At 45.9% G+C, this 12261-nt stretch overlaps 2 protein-coding genes across 3 annotated transcripts; one reads left to right on the top strand and one right to left on the bottom strand.

The window, feature by feature from the left end:
* Positions 1-420: 420 nt before the first annotated feature.
* GEMIN6 (gem nuclear organelle associated protein 6) lies at positions 421-2366 on the bottom strand. Its single transcript, XM_042889345.1, has 2 exons — positions 2099-2366; positions 421-1084 (listed from the first exon to the last, which is right to left on the bottom strand). The coding sequence occupies exons 1-2, from the start codon at positions 2224-2226 to the stop codon at positions 709-711; spliced, it is 504 nt and encodes a 167-aa protein (XP_042745279.1). The 5' UTR covers positions 2227-2366; the 3' UTR covers positions 421-708.
* Positions 2367-3420: 1054 nt separating this feature from the next.
* Positions 3421-10332, top strand: LOC122191749 (serine/arginine-rich splicing factor 7). Of its 2 annotated transcripts, XM_042892142.1 has the most exons (9): positions 3421-3526; positions 3827-4007; positions 4156-4332; positions 5253-5327; positions 5459-5560; positions 6312-6365; positions 8477-8521; positions 9109-9144; positions 10025-10332. In XM_042892142.1, exons 1-9 carry the CDS (start codon positions 3499-3501, stop codon positions 10047-10049), a joined length of 723 nt encoding a protein of 240 aa, XP_042748076.1. In that variant the 5' UTR covers positions 3421-3498; the 3' UTR covers positions 10050-10332. The 2 variants fall into 2 exon arrangements, with proteins under 2 accessions (XP_042748076.1, XP_042748085.1); XM_042892151.1 differs by lacking the exon at positions 8477-8521.
* Positions 10333-12261: the final 1929 nt, after the last annotated feature.

The following is a 12261-nucleotide window of genomic DNA, read 5'->3' as shown; positions in this document are numbered from 1 at the left end:
GCTTTTTAAAGGCGTTTGTTTGTGCCGACTTTTTTCCTTTAATAATCATACAGCGATTACTAAATCATGCGTTGGCGTAAAATAGTGCCAAAGCCTAAAGCAGAAACACCAGGTTCTTGAGCTGTAAGGAATCCTAAGGAATGAGGTCCTGCCAAATGCTGCTGCTCCAAATTAATGAATGCAGATAGGGAACAACGTTGGTAAAACCTGCTTCTTGCTGCTGCCTCTTCCTGGTAATTTCACACAGCTTGCCCTACATTAAAGGTCATGTGTTAAAACAAAGACTGCTGTAGTAAAAAGCTTTCTCAAAACAGTCTTTTGGTTTGATAAGTCAGAGTCCTTTTGGAAAAAAATACTCTGTGGAAGCTGTTCAACTAAACGTGCAAAGACGTCTCCATTAGAAAAGTAATGACGTGAATGTTAGTCAGATGAGTACCGTTTATGTTTCTCATCTATCATCTTTCACAATGCTGTTTAGAACAATGACAGTGATACAGCACTTTAATGTGTTACCCATTTGTTTTAACTAAACATAACAGTGCATGCTTTGTGCTTTTTTTGCTTACACCACTTGTGTCCCTTCTTAAAGTACAAAAATCAGACAAAGGCACCTATACCCAGCACTTTTGGATAGAGCAGATAGCAGATACAGGTACCCAGAGCAGTTTGTGAGGTGCGGTGTGCAGGCCCAGCTGCTTTAGGCAGGTGTCACTGCTGCTTTTCTAGGTAGCTCTGTACCAAGCCTTGAACCCGAGACAGGATGATCTCGTTGGAGCTGCTGCACTCCTCTGGGCTGTATGGTGGGTCGATGGTTAGCACCCCTGCCACGCACAGCGTTCTGCCCGATTCGCCTTGCTCTGTTACAGGGATGTGGTTTGTTTCCAGCCACTTTTTCAAGTCGTTCTTCCTCTTGTGGAGCTCCTCTGGGCTGTAAGCTTTAGTTTCCTCAGGCTCAAATATTCGGGAAAGCCGTGCCTTCATCTCGTCATCTGCGTCTTGCATTATGTTGACCTCCTGGACAGCATGGCCTAACACAACTAAAATGGACACGGGTTCATTCTCCGGGAAGTTTGCAAGGACGACGCTGTCAGGGAAAGAGGAACATATGATTGATTGTGCTTAACTGAAGACGAAGAAACACGGCCTAAGAGTCTTGGAGATGAGTGCTCAGAAGCCCTGGTGTAACCTAGGCTTTCAGGCAACACTGACAACCCAGCATCTTTCTTAAAAATAGGCTATTCCTTAAAATCATGCAACTGTGGGGCCTGGAATTTGAGACTACTCTAGGTACCAACAAGCAAAGCCTTACATTACAATAAAAAAGGAAAAAAGCAGAGGTGGGTATCGGAATCCGGACTGGGAATCTGACATTTATGGGCAGCATTCCAACCGTGCTTAAGTCTTCAAAAATTCAGAAACAGTACCTTCATACAGTCAACACTTGGAAAGCTAATAGTGCAATAGTGGCAGCTCACAGTGTAACATCGGAACTTATTAATGATTAATATTTAATTATTGGTCAGAGTAATATATTTCTTCTCTTTTAATGAGTACTGCTAGCTTCTTAACTACTGTAGCTTGAGTTCTGCAGCAAGAACACACTGCAGCATGGTCAGGCTCGTGATGCAGCTGTTTAAGACTGTTTGCTGTTCTTTTCCTAAGGACACTTATATTTCAGAAGTCCTAAAACAGAAGCAGGAAAACAACTTATACTTCTAGAATCTCCTCCTCACATATCATAGAAAATAATCAGAAACCACTTTCTTCCTTTCGTGGAAATTGAAATTCCATAATTCTAAGCCAGCTACTTACTAATATGCTGTTGCCTCCTTTAGTGGAGAGAAAGGCTTTTTGTGATACGTCCACTGAAATACGCCTTGATTTATGCCTGAGCCATCCCTCAAATCATTCACAGCTTAACAGACCTTTCCTATCAAAAAGGCAAGCATCTCCACAAGAATATAAGCACACCAGAGCTACTACATAGATGAAACAAGCAGGTTTTGCTCCATGTAAGCTTGCTTCAGTCTCGGGATCTTATTTTCCTGAAAAAATTGTTCTTTCTTAGCTTGAGGAAAACGAAAGTTCTGATACTTACCTGGCAGAAATTGGATCAACCGTTAAGACCCATCCTTCGTATTCATTTTTCTCATCTGCTGCAACTTTCACCCTTTTGTTCACATAGGTCTCCCAGTCTAGAGGGCTTTTCTTTTGCCAATCATTCATACCGGCTACACTCGGCACCTAGTAAACAGCCAGATCAACAAGCAGAAGTACTGAATCCCCTCGCTTTGCCCTTCTCATCAGAGTTTGTCTCCAAGTAAGGATCCTCCGTGCGTTTTCAGCCCCATTCGCTGCCGCACACGCGAGCTCCCGGCCCCGCCGCTTCCTGCCGCCAGCCCGCCCCCCGCGCGGCTCGTTTGAAAGCGCGGAGCCCGAGGACCGCTCGGAGCCGGAGTGTTTTGCGAGCGTACGTGCGCGCACGACATTCGTGGATGACAGGCGTGAGGCCAAGCTGCAAAACGAGGAGGCGTAGCGCTCGGTGCAGCCGGTGTCCTGCCTCCGCCGGGAGGCTGCGAGCCCCTGGCTGCAGCTTGGGCCACCTGCCGACAAACGGGGAGATGCACGGGGTGCGTGAGGGTCGTGGCGGCTTTGCTCAGTCGCCTTCAGTCATGAGTTCTCTGAGCGAGCTTTCCCGGGCAGCTGCAAACGTGAGCAACTTCCCGCCATTCCAACCTCCTGAGAAGCTCAGTGTTTTCAGACCGCTTAATGAAAAGCTTCCCGGGGATGAAGCAGTACAGAAGATTAAAAAATACCAAGGGAGATAGTCGGTATTCTGCAGGTTGAAGGGGGTAATTTGGTTTCTTCTTGTAAAGTTTCCAACCCCAGCGTGGTGGAAATTGTTTAGCAAGGAGCTAGCGAGGTTACCCAGCCGCTACTTTCTCTCCATTTATTCTCAAAGCAGAGATCAGCAAACACGGCTGTTCTCGCTGTAAGCGTGAGCATCAGGGGAAAATCCCGACTCTTGTTTGAGAGAAAAGCAGCAGACGAAAAGGAATGTAGTGTTTTTACATGTGTTTTCACATGTAGGTAACTACAGATTGTGCATAGAGTCCCAACAGGTGCCTTTCTTGATCAGATTGGATTTCCTTCAAAGTCACTACTGGGCAAAAACCCCCAAGCATCTTCAGTTTTAATTATCGTTTCGTTTCAACCCCTGCGGCTTTTTGTGTTGCTTTTGTTTCTTTCCTCATTTGTTTCATTGTCGCTAGTTTAATTGTCCTCCTGAAGGACTAAACCACCCGCCCGCCCCCAGGATCCGACCCCTCAGGCGATAACGGCCGTAACCGCCGTCGCCACAGCAACCGCCGCTTCCCGCCCTGCCCTCCGGCGCCCGCCGCCGCCCCGTGCGCATGCGCGTCGCCTGAGGGCCGCGGGCAGAGAAGGGAGAGGAGGGCTGGCGCGTGCGCGGTGCAGCGGTTTGGCGGAGCCGTTGGGATGTCGCGTTACGGCCGCTATGGAGGCGGTGAGCTCCCGGGGCGGTGCGAGGCGGCGGGGAATGCAGCCGGCGGGGATCCGTGGGACGGGGGAGGGACCGAGGATAGCCGAGCCATCGGCGAGGGAGCGAAGGAAGGAGGGGAAGAGAAGAGGAGAGGAGAGGCGAGGCGAAGCGAAGCGGCCGCGACCGCCGCCGCCGCCATTTTGCGTCAGCGGCCGAGGGAAGGGGGGGAGGCAACGCGTGCCGCCGCCGTGCTGAGAGCGGGAGGGAGCGGGCGGCGCGGACAAGATGGCGGCCCCGGCACTGACCCAGCGCTTCCCTGCGCAGAGACCAAGGTGTACGTGGGGAACCTGGGCACGGGCGCGGGCAAAGGCGAGCTGGAGAGAGCCTTCAGCTACTATGGGCCGCTGAGAACCGTGTGGATCGCCAGGAACCCGCCGGGGTTCGCCTTCGTGGAGTTCGAAGACCCGAGGGATGCTGAAGATGCTGTCCGTGGACTCGATGGGAAGTACGTGAGCGTTCCAGGTGTTAGCGGGGGTTACGGGCGCTTTTTAGACTGGAGATAGAATCAGGGTCCGGTCACTGGTTCTTCTCCTTTTTGTAGTTCTGCCATAAGCAGCAGCAGCTAACTTGGGGGAATCGTGGACTTGTTGCAGGGTGATCTGTGGCTCCAGGGTTCGAGTGGAAGTGTCGACGGGCATGCCCCGTCGCTCCCGTTACGACAGGCCTCCTGCGCGGCGCCCCTTCGACCCCAACGACAGATGCTATGAGTGTGGTGAGAAAGGCCACTATGCCTACGACTGCCATCGCTACAGCCGCCGGAGGAGGAGCAGGTATGGGCGGGATGGAGCGGCGGGGTTGCTTCGCCAGTTCACTTTGTGTAGCGCTTCTTAGTGAACAAAAAGCCAGTTTTAACTCTTAATGTTATAAGTCAACAGGTGTATATCACAGTTTGTTGCTAATACATATCAAATGTTGCTATCTTAATAATCAACCTGGTCAAAACCTTTCAGGTTTCTTCGTTTGAGTCAGTCGCCTTGATTCAGAATGTCACGAGCCTTAAGATTTCATGCTGAGGCGCCTTGCAAATCCGACACTTAAGATCCTCCTAGACCTTGAGGTGATCAGCATAAGAGGCCAGATCCCCTCGAGCCATCTCCACCTAGCTCGACCTTATTCTTTAAGGGCAGAAAATTTGAGACGGTGACCGCCGTAACAGTAAATTTGGCTTTCAATTGGGGCCCCCCCCTCCGGTTTAGAAAGAGGAACACCAGATTGACCACATTCCCAGCTAGAAAAATCTTCTTGCGTCAATCAAGCCTCACCCTGGCTCATTGGGCTGTCAGTTTGATCGTCGTTAGATTGAAGAGAACACCTAGATGCAGCGATCGGCTATAGATACTTCTAGATCGTCTAGATCTGCTAGACCTTGGGCCAAAGAGGGTCGACCTGCAAACTTGCAAGGTTTATTTTAAATACGCATTACAGTATTTTTTTATTCTAATGTAATTCTGCAATGTAATTCAGCTTTTAACATTTTTCTAGGTAGTAAAAATGCTCAAGACAAGTAGGCCCAGGCATTTTTTCCAACTGACAGATGCTAGTGGTGTGGTTTTGTTTTTGTTTTGTTTTCTTTGTTTTTGTTTTTTTTTTTTCTTCTTAGTTGTCTGAAAATTCTGACTTCAGCAGGGCCTCACGAGCACTGTTGGCTGAGGCTGTTTTCTGATACGTGTTTTCTCTAACCTAAACCCAGGTCCCGGTCTCGATCCCGCTCCAGATCCCGAGGAAGAAGGTATTCTCGCTCACGCAGTCGAAGCCGTGGTAGGAGGTAAGATTTCAAGTGCAGCAGCCTATTTATTTTACTGTTTTCACTTTTCCCTTCAATTTGGGAAGGATACCCCTTTGCATCCTTTGTGAAAAATACCTTTTGATAGCTTGTGTTTTGTTTTTTTTTTGTAGGTCAAGGTCAGCTTCCTACCGCAGGTCCAGGTCAATCTCTCCTCGTAGGTATAGATCATTTTCACCTCGCAGATCACGGTCTGGCTCTTTAAGGAGATCAAGGTATGTGATGCTGTGAGCTCACAATGCTGCTGAAAGAATGCTTCAAGAGATGTAATGGCTGGAATTAGTGCTTACATTTTTTTGCAGTCTGTAGTGCTGATAGCCTCATGGAATGAAATGCCAGAGCTCATGTGAACATTGACTTTGAAGTTAAAAACCTGTACTTGTAAATTCAAAACTGCCATTTCTGATGTTTTTCACACTGCATTGAAATTAAGGTTGTGATTTTGATATCTGGCTAAGGCTTTCTACTTTGTCTTAAGTGATACAGAGAGTAATGATGTCTAGTTAACTGTGGCAGTGGGATTTCAAACGTGGGTGATATTTCTGGCAGAATCTACTGCCGCTTTCTAGCAATATTGTCAGTTTTGGACCATAGAATGGCCTGCAGGGCTTGAAAAGGACCACAATGATCATCTAGTTTTAACCCCCCTGCTGTGCGCAGGGTCCAGACACAAGACCAGGCTGTCCAGAGCCACATACAGCCTGGCCTTAAATGCCTCCAGGGATGGAGCATTCATTGTTCTTCCATAGGCATCCATTGTTTTTCCATCTTTGGCCTTATCTATACTAAGGAAACATATTACCTTATTTGAGTCCCTGTACTTTTTGTAGCTGACAGTAACTTGAAGAAGTAACTTAAGTAACTTCAACTATTTGTGTTACACTGATGACTTCAGAGAACCGCGCTGAAGGATCTCAGCTGCACGAGTCACACACCAGAGCTGACCTCTCACTGCTCTTTTTTTAGATCTAGGTCCAGATCACGCTCAAGGTCTCGGTCTGTTGTATGGCCTCGAAGCAGGTAAAGTGCTTGTTCTAATTTCTTATGACAGAGCAGTTGAAGAGTGCTCTCCCTCTATCCCTTTATTTTTTCTTTTTGTTCCATGGAAGGGAGTAGAAGGTTGTGCAGCATAGCAGTGTTTGCACTTCTTGTACATCTTTCTAGAGACCATAACATTCATGTGTGTCTCGTAATTCATGAGTTTGCTTTATTCTGTGGCTGCAGGTATATATGCTTACAGCCATAAGCAAAATATATCTGCAATTATGTTCTGTGGGGAGAGGTATAGAAAGCTATTTGTTGGTTATGCTTGAACTTGCAGGAAATGTTGCATAGTTTTTTTCTTGTTGTATTTTTTAAATCCTAAATGCTGAATATAAGCAGTGACAGGATTCATACTATGAACTCAGCTCTTGCTTACCACTTACCATTACTGTAGAATGGGTGAAGAGGTGAGACAGGCTTTGTTAGGGGACTGGCTGCATGCTGATTCTTCAAGGGATGGTGGTGGTTGCTTACTCCTAGAGCTGTCCTGACACAGCGCTCCTACATGCTAGTGATGCAGAAGATTTCCAGCCAAGTGGAGCTTGCAGGCTGCTGTAGATAGGGATGCTGCCATGTTGCTTGGTAACTTCTGCTTCTGGAGTGGTCCAGTTCTTGCACAGGAGATGCTCGACACTTTCTGAAATGCTGATTTCATATGCGTGCAACTGCAGTGGTGAACAGTGGTGTAGTTACAGACTAGAATTACAGAACCATTGTGGAAAGGGTATATTGTCCTACTTCTAAAGCCTCTGATTGGCACTAATCATGTTGATGTGCCTCTTGCAGTGAGGTTGTGCTTATGCTACAAAATACATGTTCTGGGTAGATGTGAAGAACTGTTGTGTGGATCTTGGAGGCAATAAGAAAACTGGTTACAGCGTTAGCTACTGATACAGATGACAGCTCAGTGTAACAACCAGGAATGGTTAAAAGGAATTGCACTGAGCTGTTTTAACTTGGCTAACAGCATCTGCACAGCATTTCGGTAAAATAATAGGCAAGATAACAGCAACTGTAAACAGCTGCAGGCAAAAACCAAGGAAATTGTCTTCCTGAAGAATCAGAATTCAGCAATGTGATATTACAGAATATCAGAAAGCTTCACATTCCAGTCTTCAAAAGGAAACAGCCAAAAGAGCATCATAATGCTATAACATGATGGAAAGTACAGCAGTAATAGCTGAGTGGCACAATCCGAAGCTGCAGCAAAAAAAGCCCAAATGCAGCAGCTGTAGACACAGAAATGAAGGAAGAAAATCTACTTACCTCTGGAATATCTCTGGCAGGTAGGGATCTCCAGTGAGATCCCCTTCCCTCCACTGCCAGCCCTTAAATGAGGTCTGGGAAGGGCTGGATCCTGGCTCCTCCCTTATCCAATCAATGAGGTACATTGCATGCAGCTGAGCTCCCCTGGGTTGGCCCTGCCTTCCCACCAGGTGCTCAATCACTGCTTCAAGCTGTGACAGCATTTCTGCTGCACGTATGAAAATTACATCCTAGGTAGCACAGCAAATCCTTCAATATGTATGTTAACATGCAGAATGCATGAGGAAAGTTTGAGTTATATTTCAAGCCATAAGATGACTCAAGAATAGTTTACAAATTATGAAGTCTTTGTAGCCATGTATGTAATGCAACTGAAATGCTATTTTGATTGGGATAGCAAACAAAAACTGTTTAATTTACGTGAATGAAAGTGGCATTGAGAACTGAAGAATGCATCAGCTCTTACATGGCTGAATGTTTAATTAAAATCTTGTCTTAAATGACACTTGTAAGTATTCTTCCATTTGTGAAAAGGACAGGGGGGTGGGTGGGGCTCCTATTTTGTAGAAGTGGTCGCCAAAGCTTTGCTGGGGAGCTTCTTGGGTGTGTTCTGTTGCTTCCTGACAAGCGGAGTCTCTGCAGTAAGAGCTAAAGGATTCTTCAGCAATGTCACGAAGAATGGCCTCCAGCCCAGAGCGGAGCATTCCTCTCTGGTTCGTGATGCTACGTAGTGTGAAATTGCTGTTGCTGGTTAAGCTAACCTTTGTTGTATGTGCATGCCACTGGCTGCTTTGCTGAGCTTTATTTTTCTCCTATTGTAGGTCTGGGTCCCATGGTAGATCTAAATCTGGCTTACCTGCTAAAAGGTGAGCGTATAAACACAACTAGCACTCAGTAATTTTTTTGGACATGATTCCGAATCTTTTTGGACCAGTATCTCAGTTGCATGTAGAAGAGCCTCTTTAATGACTGTTTTTTAATCGTATTTTAAATATATATTTTTTTAAATTACTTTTATTTTCTATAACTGATTTTCGTGGGTCGGTCCACAGTTCTTCCAGAAGGATTGTTGGTTCTAGCAAGCTCTTGTCTAACCCATGACTATGATGCTGAAGTATTTTGGCAGGATTTGGGGCACCTCTTGCCCCCTCACTGTTCTCAGTCCTGTCTTTTCTTCACTTGTTTCACTACCCTGTTGTCACTTTATAGCTGCTTCAAAGCTATGGCAACTTTCTACTGAGGGCTTCAGCTTTCAGCAGTTTTCTCTCTCAATTGCAGCTTCTTGCTTAAAGTAAGTCTCTAAATTGGGCGTACTTGCTATCAACAGCCTTAAGGGTGGTATCTATTGTACACAAAAAATACCAGAGTTCTTACTGCTCTAAATTGGTCAGAAGTGTTGAGTGCATGGAAGTTACTATGTGAAGAGTCACATTGCTTTTTCTTTCTTTTGCAGTCGCTCAAAGTCCAGATCACCATCTCCAAAGAGAAGGTAGGAAAAAAAAGTAGAGTACACCATTTGATTACATTGAACTAATTGGTGTCTGTAGTGGTTGCTATATAGGTTAACTTCTGCAAAAATAAAATCATGAACTTTCCTCGTGAACTCTAAAACCTGAATTTGCATGGGTGTTTTCTTCTAAGAGTCACAAGTTTATAACAAGGCTGTTTCTAGAAAAGAACTCTAGTGTAGGTGTCCTGTGTCCACTTACTGTTGTTAGTTGGAATCCTCTAAGGTAACCTACTTCAGTGAAACTTGGAAAGGACAATAGAAAAGGCACGAAAATGTAGCAAGTAACAGGAAACAGAATGGTTCTGAGCACAGCTGGAAAGGAGGTGGTGAAGTAGGAAGGAAACCACCAGTATTTGGCAGGATTCAATTCTTGGTGAATCTTCACAGTTGGCTCTTAACTCAGGTTAAGAGCACAGCACAGCTGCACGCTGAAGTAAGAAAGAAGCAAATTCCTCTGCAAAACCAGGGATGAAGACAGTGGACTTTTAGTAGCCTGACCTGCAGCCTCACGGCTAGCTCCAAACTGGAGATGTGTAAATTATAGCCCACTTCACCTTAGCAGATGAGAATCCATCTGTGCATGGCTGGAGCCTCACAGGTGCTCTTCTTGAGCATGCTTCTTGTCTTACCCTAGGTATCATAGCTGGCTCTCATTTTAACTGGCCCTTTCATGTTTCAAGTTGCAATTTACTTGATGTAAAACCGAACATTTCTAACCCCCCTGAGCTGCAAATGAAAACTCTGGATAGAGGCAATCTGGGGGACTGGTTTCCAAACAAAGGAAACCTGGGGCAGCATGCATGTTTTCAGCTGCTTTGGCTGTAAGAGTCGTCCTTACTCCTTTTTGTTTCTCTTTCAGTCATTCACCATCAGGAAGCCCTTGAAGGAGGAATGCATGTCCTGAAAAAGTGGATTCCAGTTAAAAGGTTAAAGTTTAAGAAGAAGATTTATTTTGTTTACATTATTATAAGGGATTTTGTGGTGTCTTTATAAACGCAAGGGCTTAGTCCTAGAAGGTTGTTTCTATTGCCTAACAGCAGGCATGAATTTGGATCTTTTAAAAGTAGACTAATGCAAAACTCCTTTGTTGTGTTAATGTTCAGTGATCTGGAAATATAGGGCTTTTTGTATTTGGTGCATTGGAATAAACAGTGCATTTCTAACTAAGAGATACTTTGCTCTAACCCTGCTGTTCATTACTCGTTGGGTGACTAAAGCAGCTCACTGAGCTGACTCCCAGGAGGCTGTTGGGCACTATGAGCTGAGCATGGAAACACAAGGAATATGAGCCTTCTGGTTTTTCTTGGCTCTTGATTAAAGGACCAATGAACTCAAGGTACGTGGAATAATTTGGGGATGTAACCCACTGAAGTAACTGACTTTAGAATTCTCATTTTGCATTCCAGTTGTCCAAACGGTTGAAAGCACTACAATTTTGGAGGGAAGGACTGATGTTTATGATAAGGTGGAAGAGCCAGTGCTGAAAAAAATGCATCTGGGTAGTCCTTCTAGGAGGAAAAAGAGCTTTTCTTACAGACATCTTTGCTCCTCTGCCAAGATTTGGTTGAGGGGCAGCTCCCTGGAAGTGATGGAACAGAAGTGTTCCACGTGAAACCGGGAGCACTGCTGGAAGGGGTGAGACGTGCTTCCCAGTCACTTAACACCAGCACTGCTGCTTTGTTCACAGTCAGTCACCTGGATTTCACAGGGTCATGTCCTGTTAGATATGGACTCCAGAGGAAACTCAGATGCAGCTCAGTAGTAGTGTGGAGAGTTTGTCCTGTGCTTTGGGGGGTGCGTGGCAGCTGGGCTCTGGCTTTTCCTCCTCCACTCACCTAAGGCATTAGAATGGCTTTCCAGCCCTTGGAGTGCTGTAGCTGGTAAAAACTGGTACTATGAAAATAGAGATGTTGCACAGAAGGGCAATGGTTACCAGCATAAATACATAAATGGTTACCTGAGATGCATATAGTGGTGTTAAAACCCACAACAAAACCCATAAACTGAGATTATACTTTAACAAGTCACAGTTATACTGCATAAAGGCTTTAGCATGTCCCCACATTAGCCCAATGCAGCCACCTTCTGCTAAAGGAAGTAATGAGTGCCCCATGAAACAGGTTAGTGCTTCTGGGGAGCTGTCAGGCTGTGAGAAGTAGGGAGGCACTACCACATCAAACCCTTCCTGAAGTAAGGTGGCACAGCAGCCCAGGAGGTGTTTTAGAGGAATGATAAAGGAAACATGGGCATTACCTGCCTTCAGCTCCTGCCTGCATGGATGTGTGTTATTCCTGCCCCTGGCCTCCTTTGTTCTACCTCCCCACAAGGCACGAGGACGTTCCATGAGTGCTCCCTACTACATTCAGAAGTTGGATGCTTCTAAACATAGCCTGTAGCAGCCCCTGCTGCTCTTGTCCCCTGAATTTAGCATGAGAGGGAGAGAAAAGAATCCCACAGGACTTCCTTGAGTGCTACTTTCCATCCAAAGCACTACACTCTTTGATGGTTGCAAAATGCTTTTATTGAAGAGGGATACCATTTTGTAAGTACAAAAGTCCAAAGTGAGAAATGGGATCTGTTCCTATTGCACTCTGCAGCCAACCTATGCATAGCTGCTGTTCGTTGATGCTGAACAGGAGAGACTGCCAGCTATACCCAGAAGCAGCATCACTTGTGGTGGTGCCACCTCATACAGCTAAGGGCTGCACACTGTCTTGACAACACACAGAAAACTTCTCTGAAGCGCTACAAAGTTCCCACAAGAGTAGTTGGCTTTAAGCAGCTCTTTGCCAGACCTCAGAAAAACCAAGTAGCAATGTCCAGGTATGCAGCTACAGAAGATGGTGCTACTGTTGATGTGTTCTCTTGCTGGCATCAACAAGGTGTGGGGCAGAGGTACAGGAGAGTCTTCTGCAACTCAGCGTAGTGCAGAACCTGTCCTACTGTAGCAGTAGTCAGCCTTAGCACAGTTTATGCTCTTTTTTCACCGCTTCTGCACATATTTAACTAGAGAAATGCCTCTCTGCTCCTTCCTCAGCTTGAAGGCTGCTTGTAGGCACGTCTGGTGGTAGAGATGGTGTTTGCTGTTTTTCTACC

Source organism: Lagopus leucura, unplaced genomic scaffold, assembly GCF_019238085.1.
Source record: "Lagopus leucura isolate 7727_CA_CO unplaced genomic scaffold, USGS_WTPT01 Super-Scaffold_73, whole genome shotgun sequence".
Taxonomy (NCBI): Eukaryota; Metazoa; Chordata; class Aves; order Galliformes; family Phasianidae; genus Lagopus; species Lagopus leucura.
The sequence above is the reverse complement of the archived record's forward strand: the minus strand, read 5'-3'. Positions and strand labels throughout refer to the sequence as shown.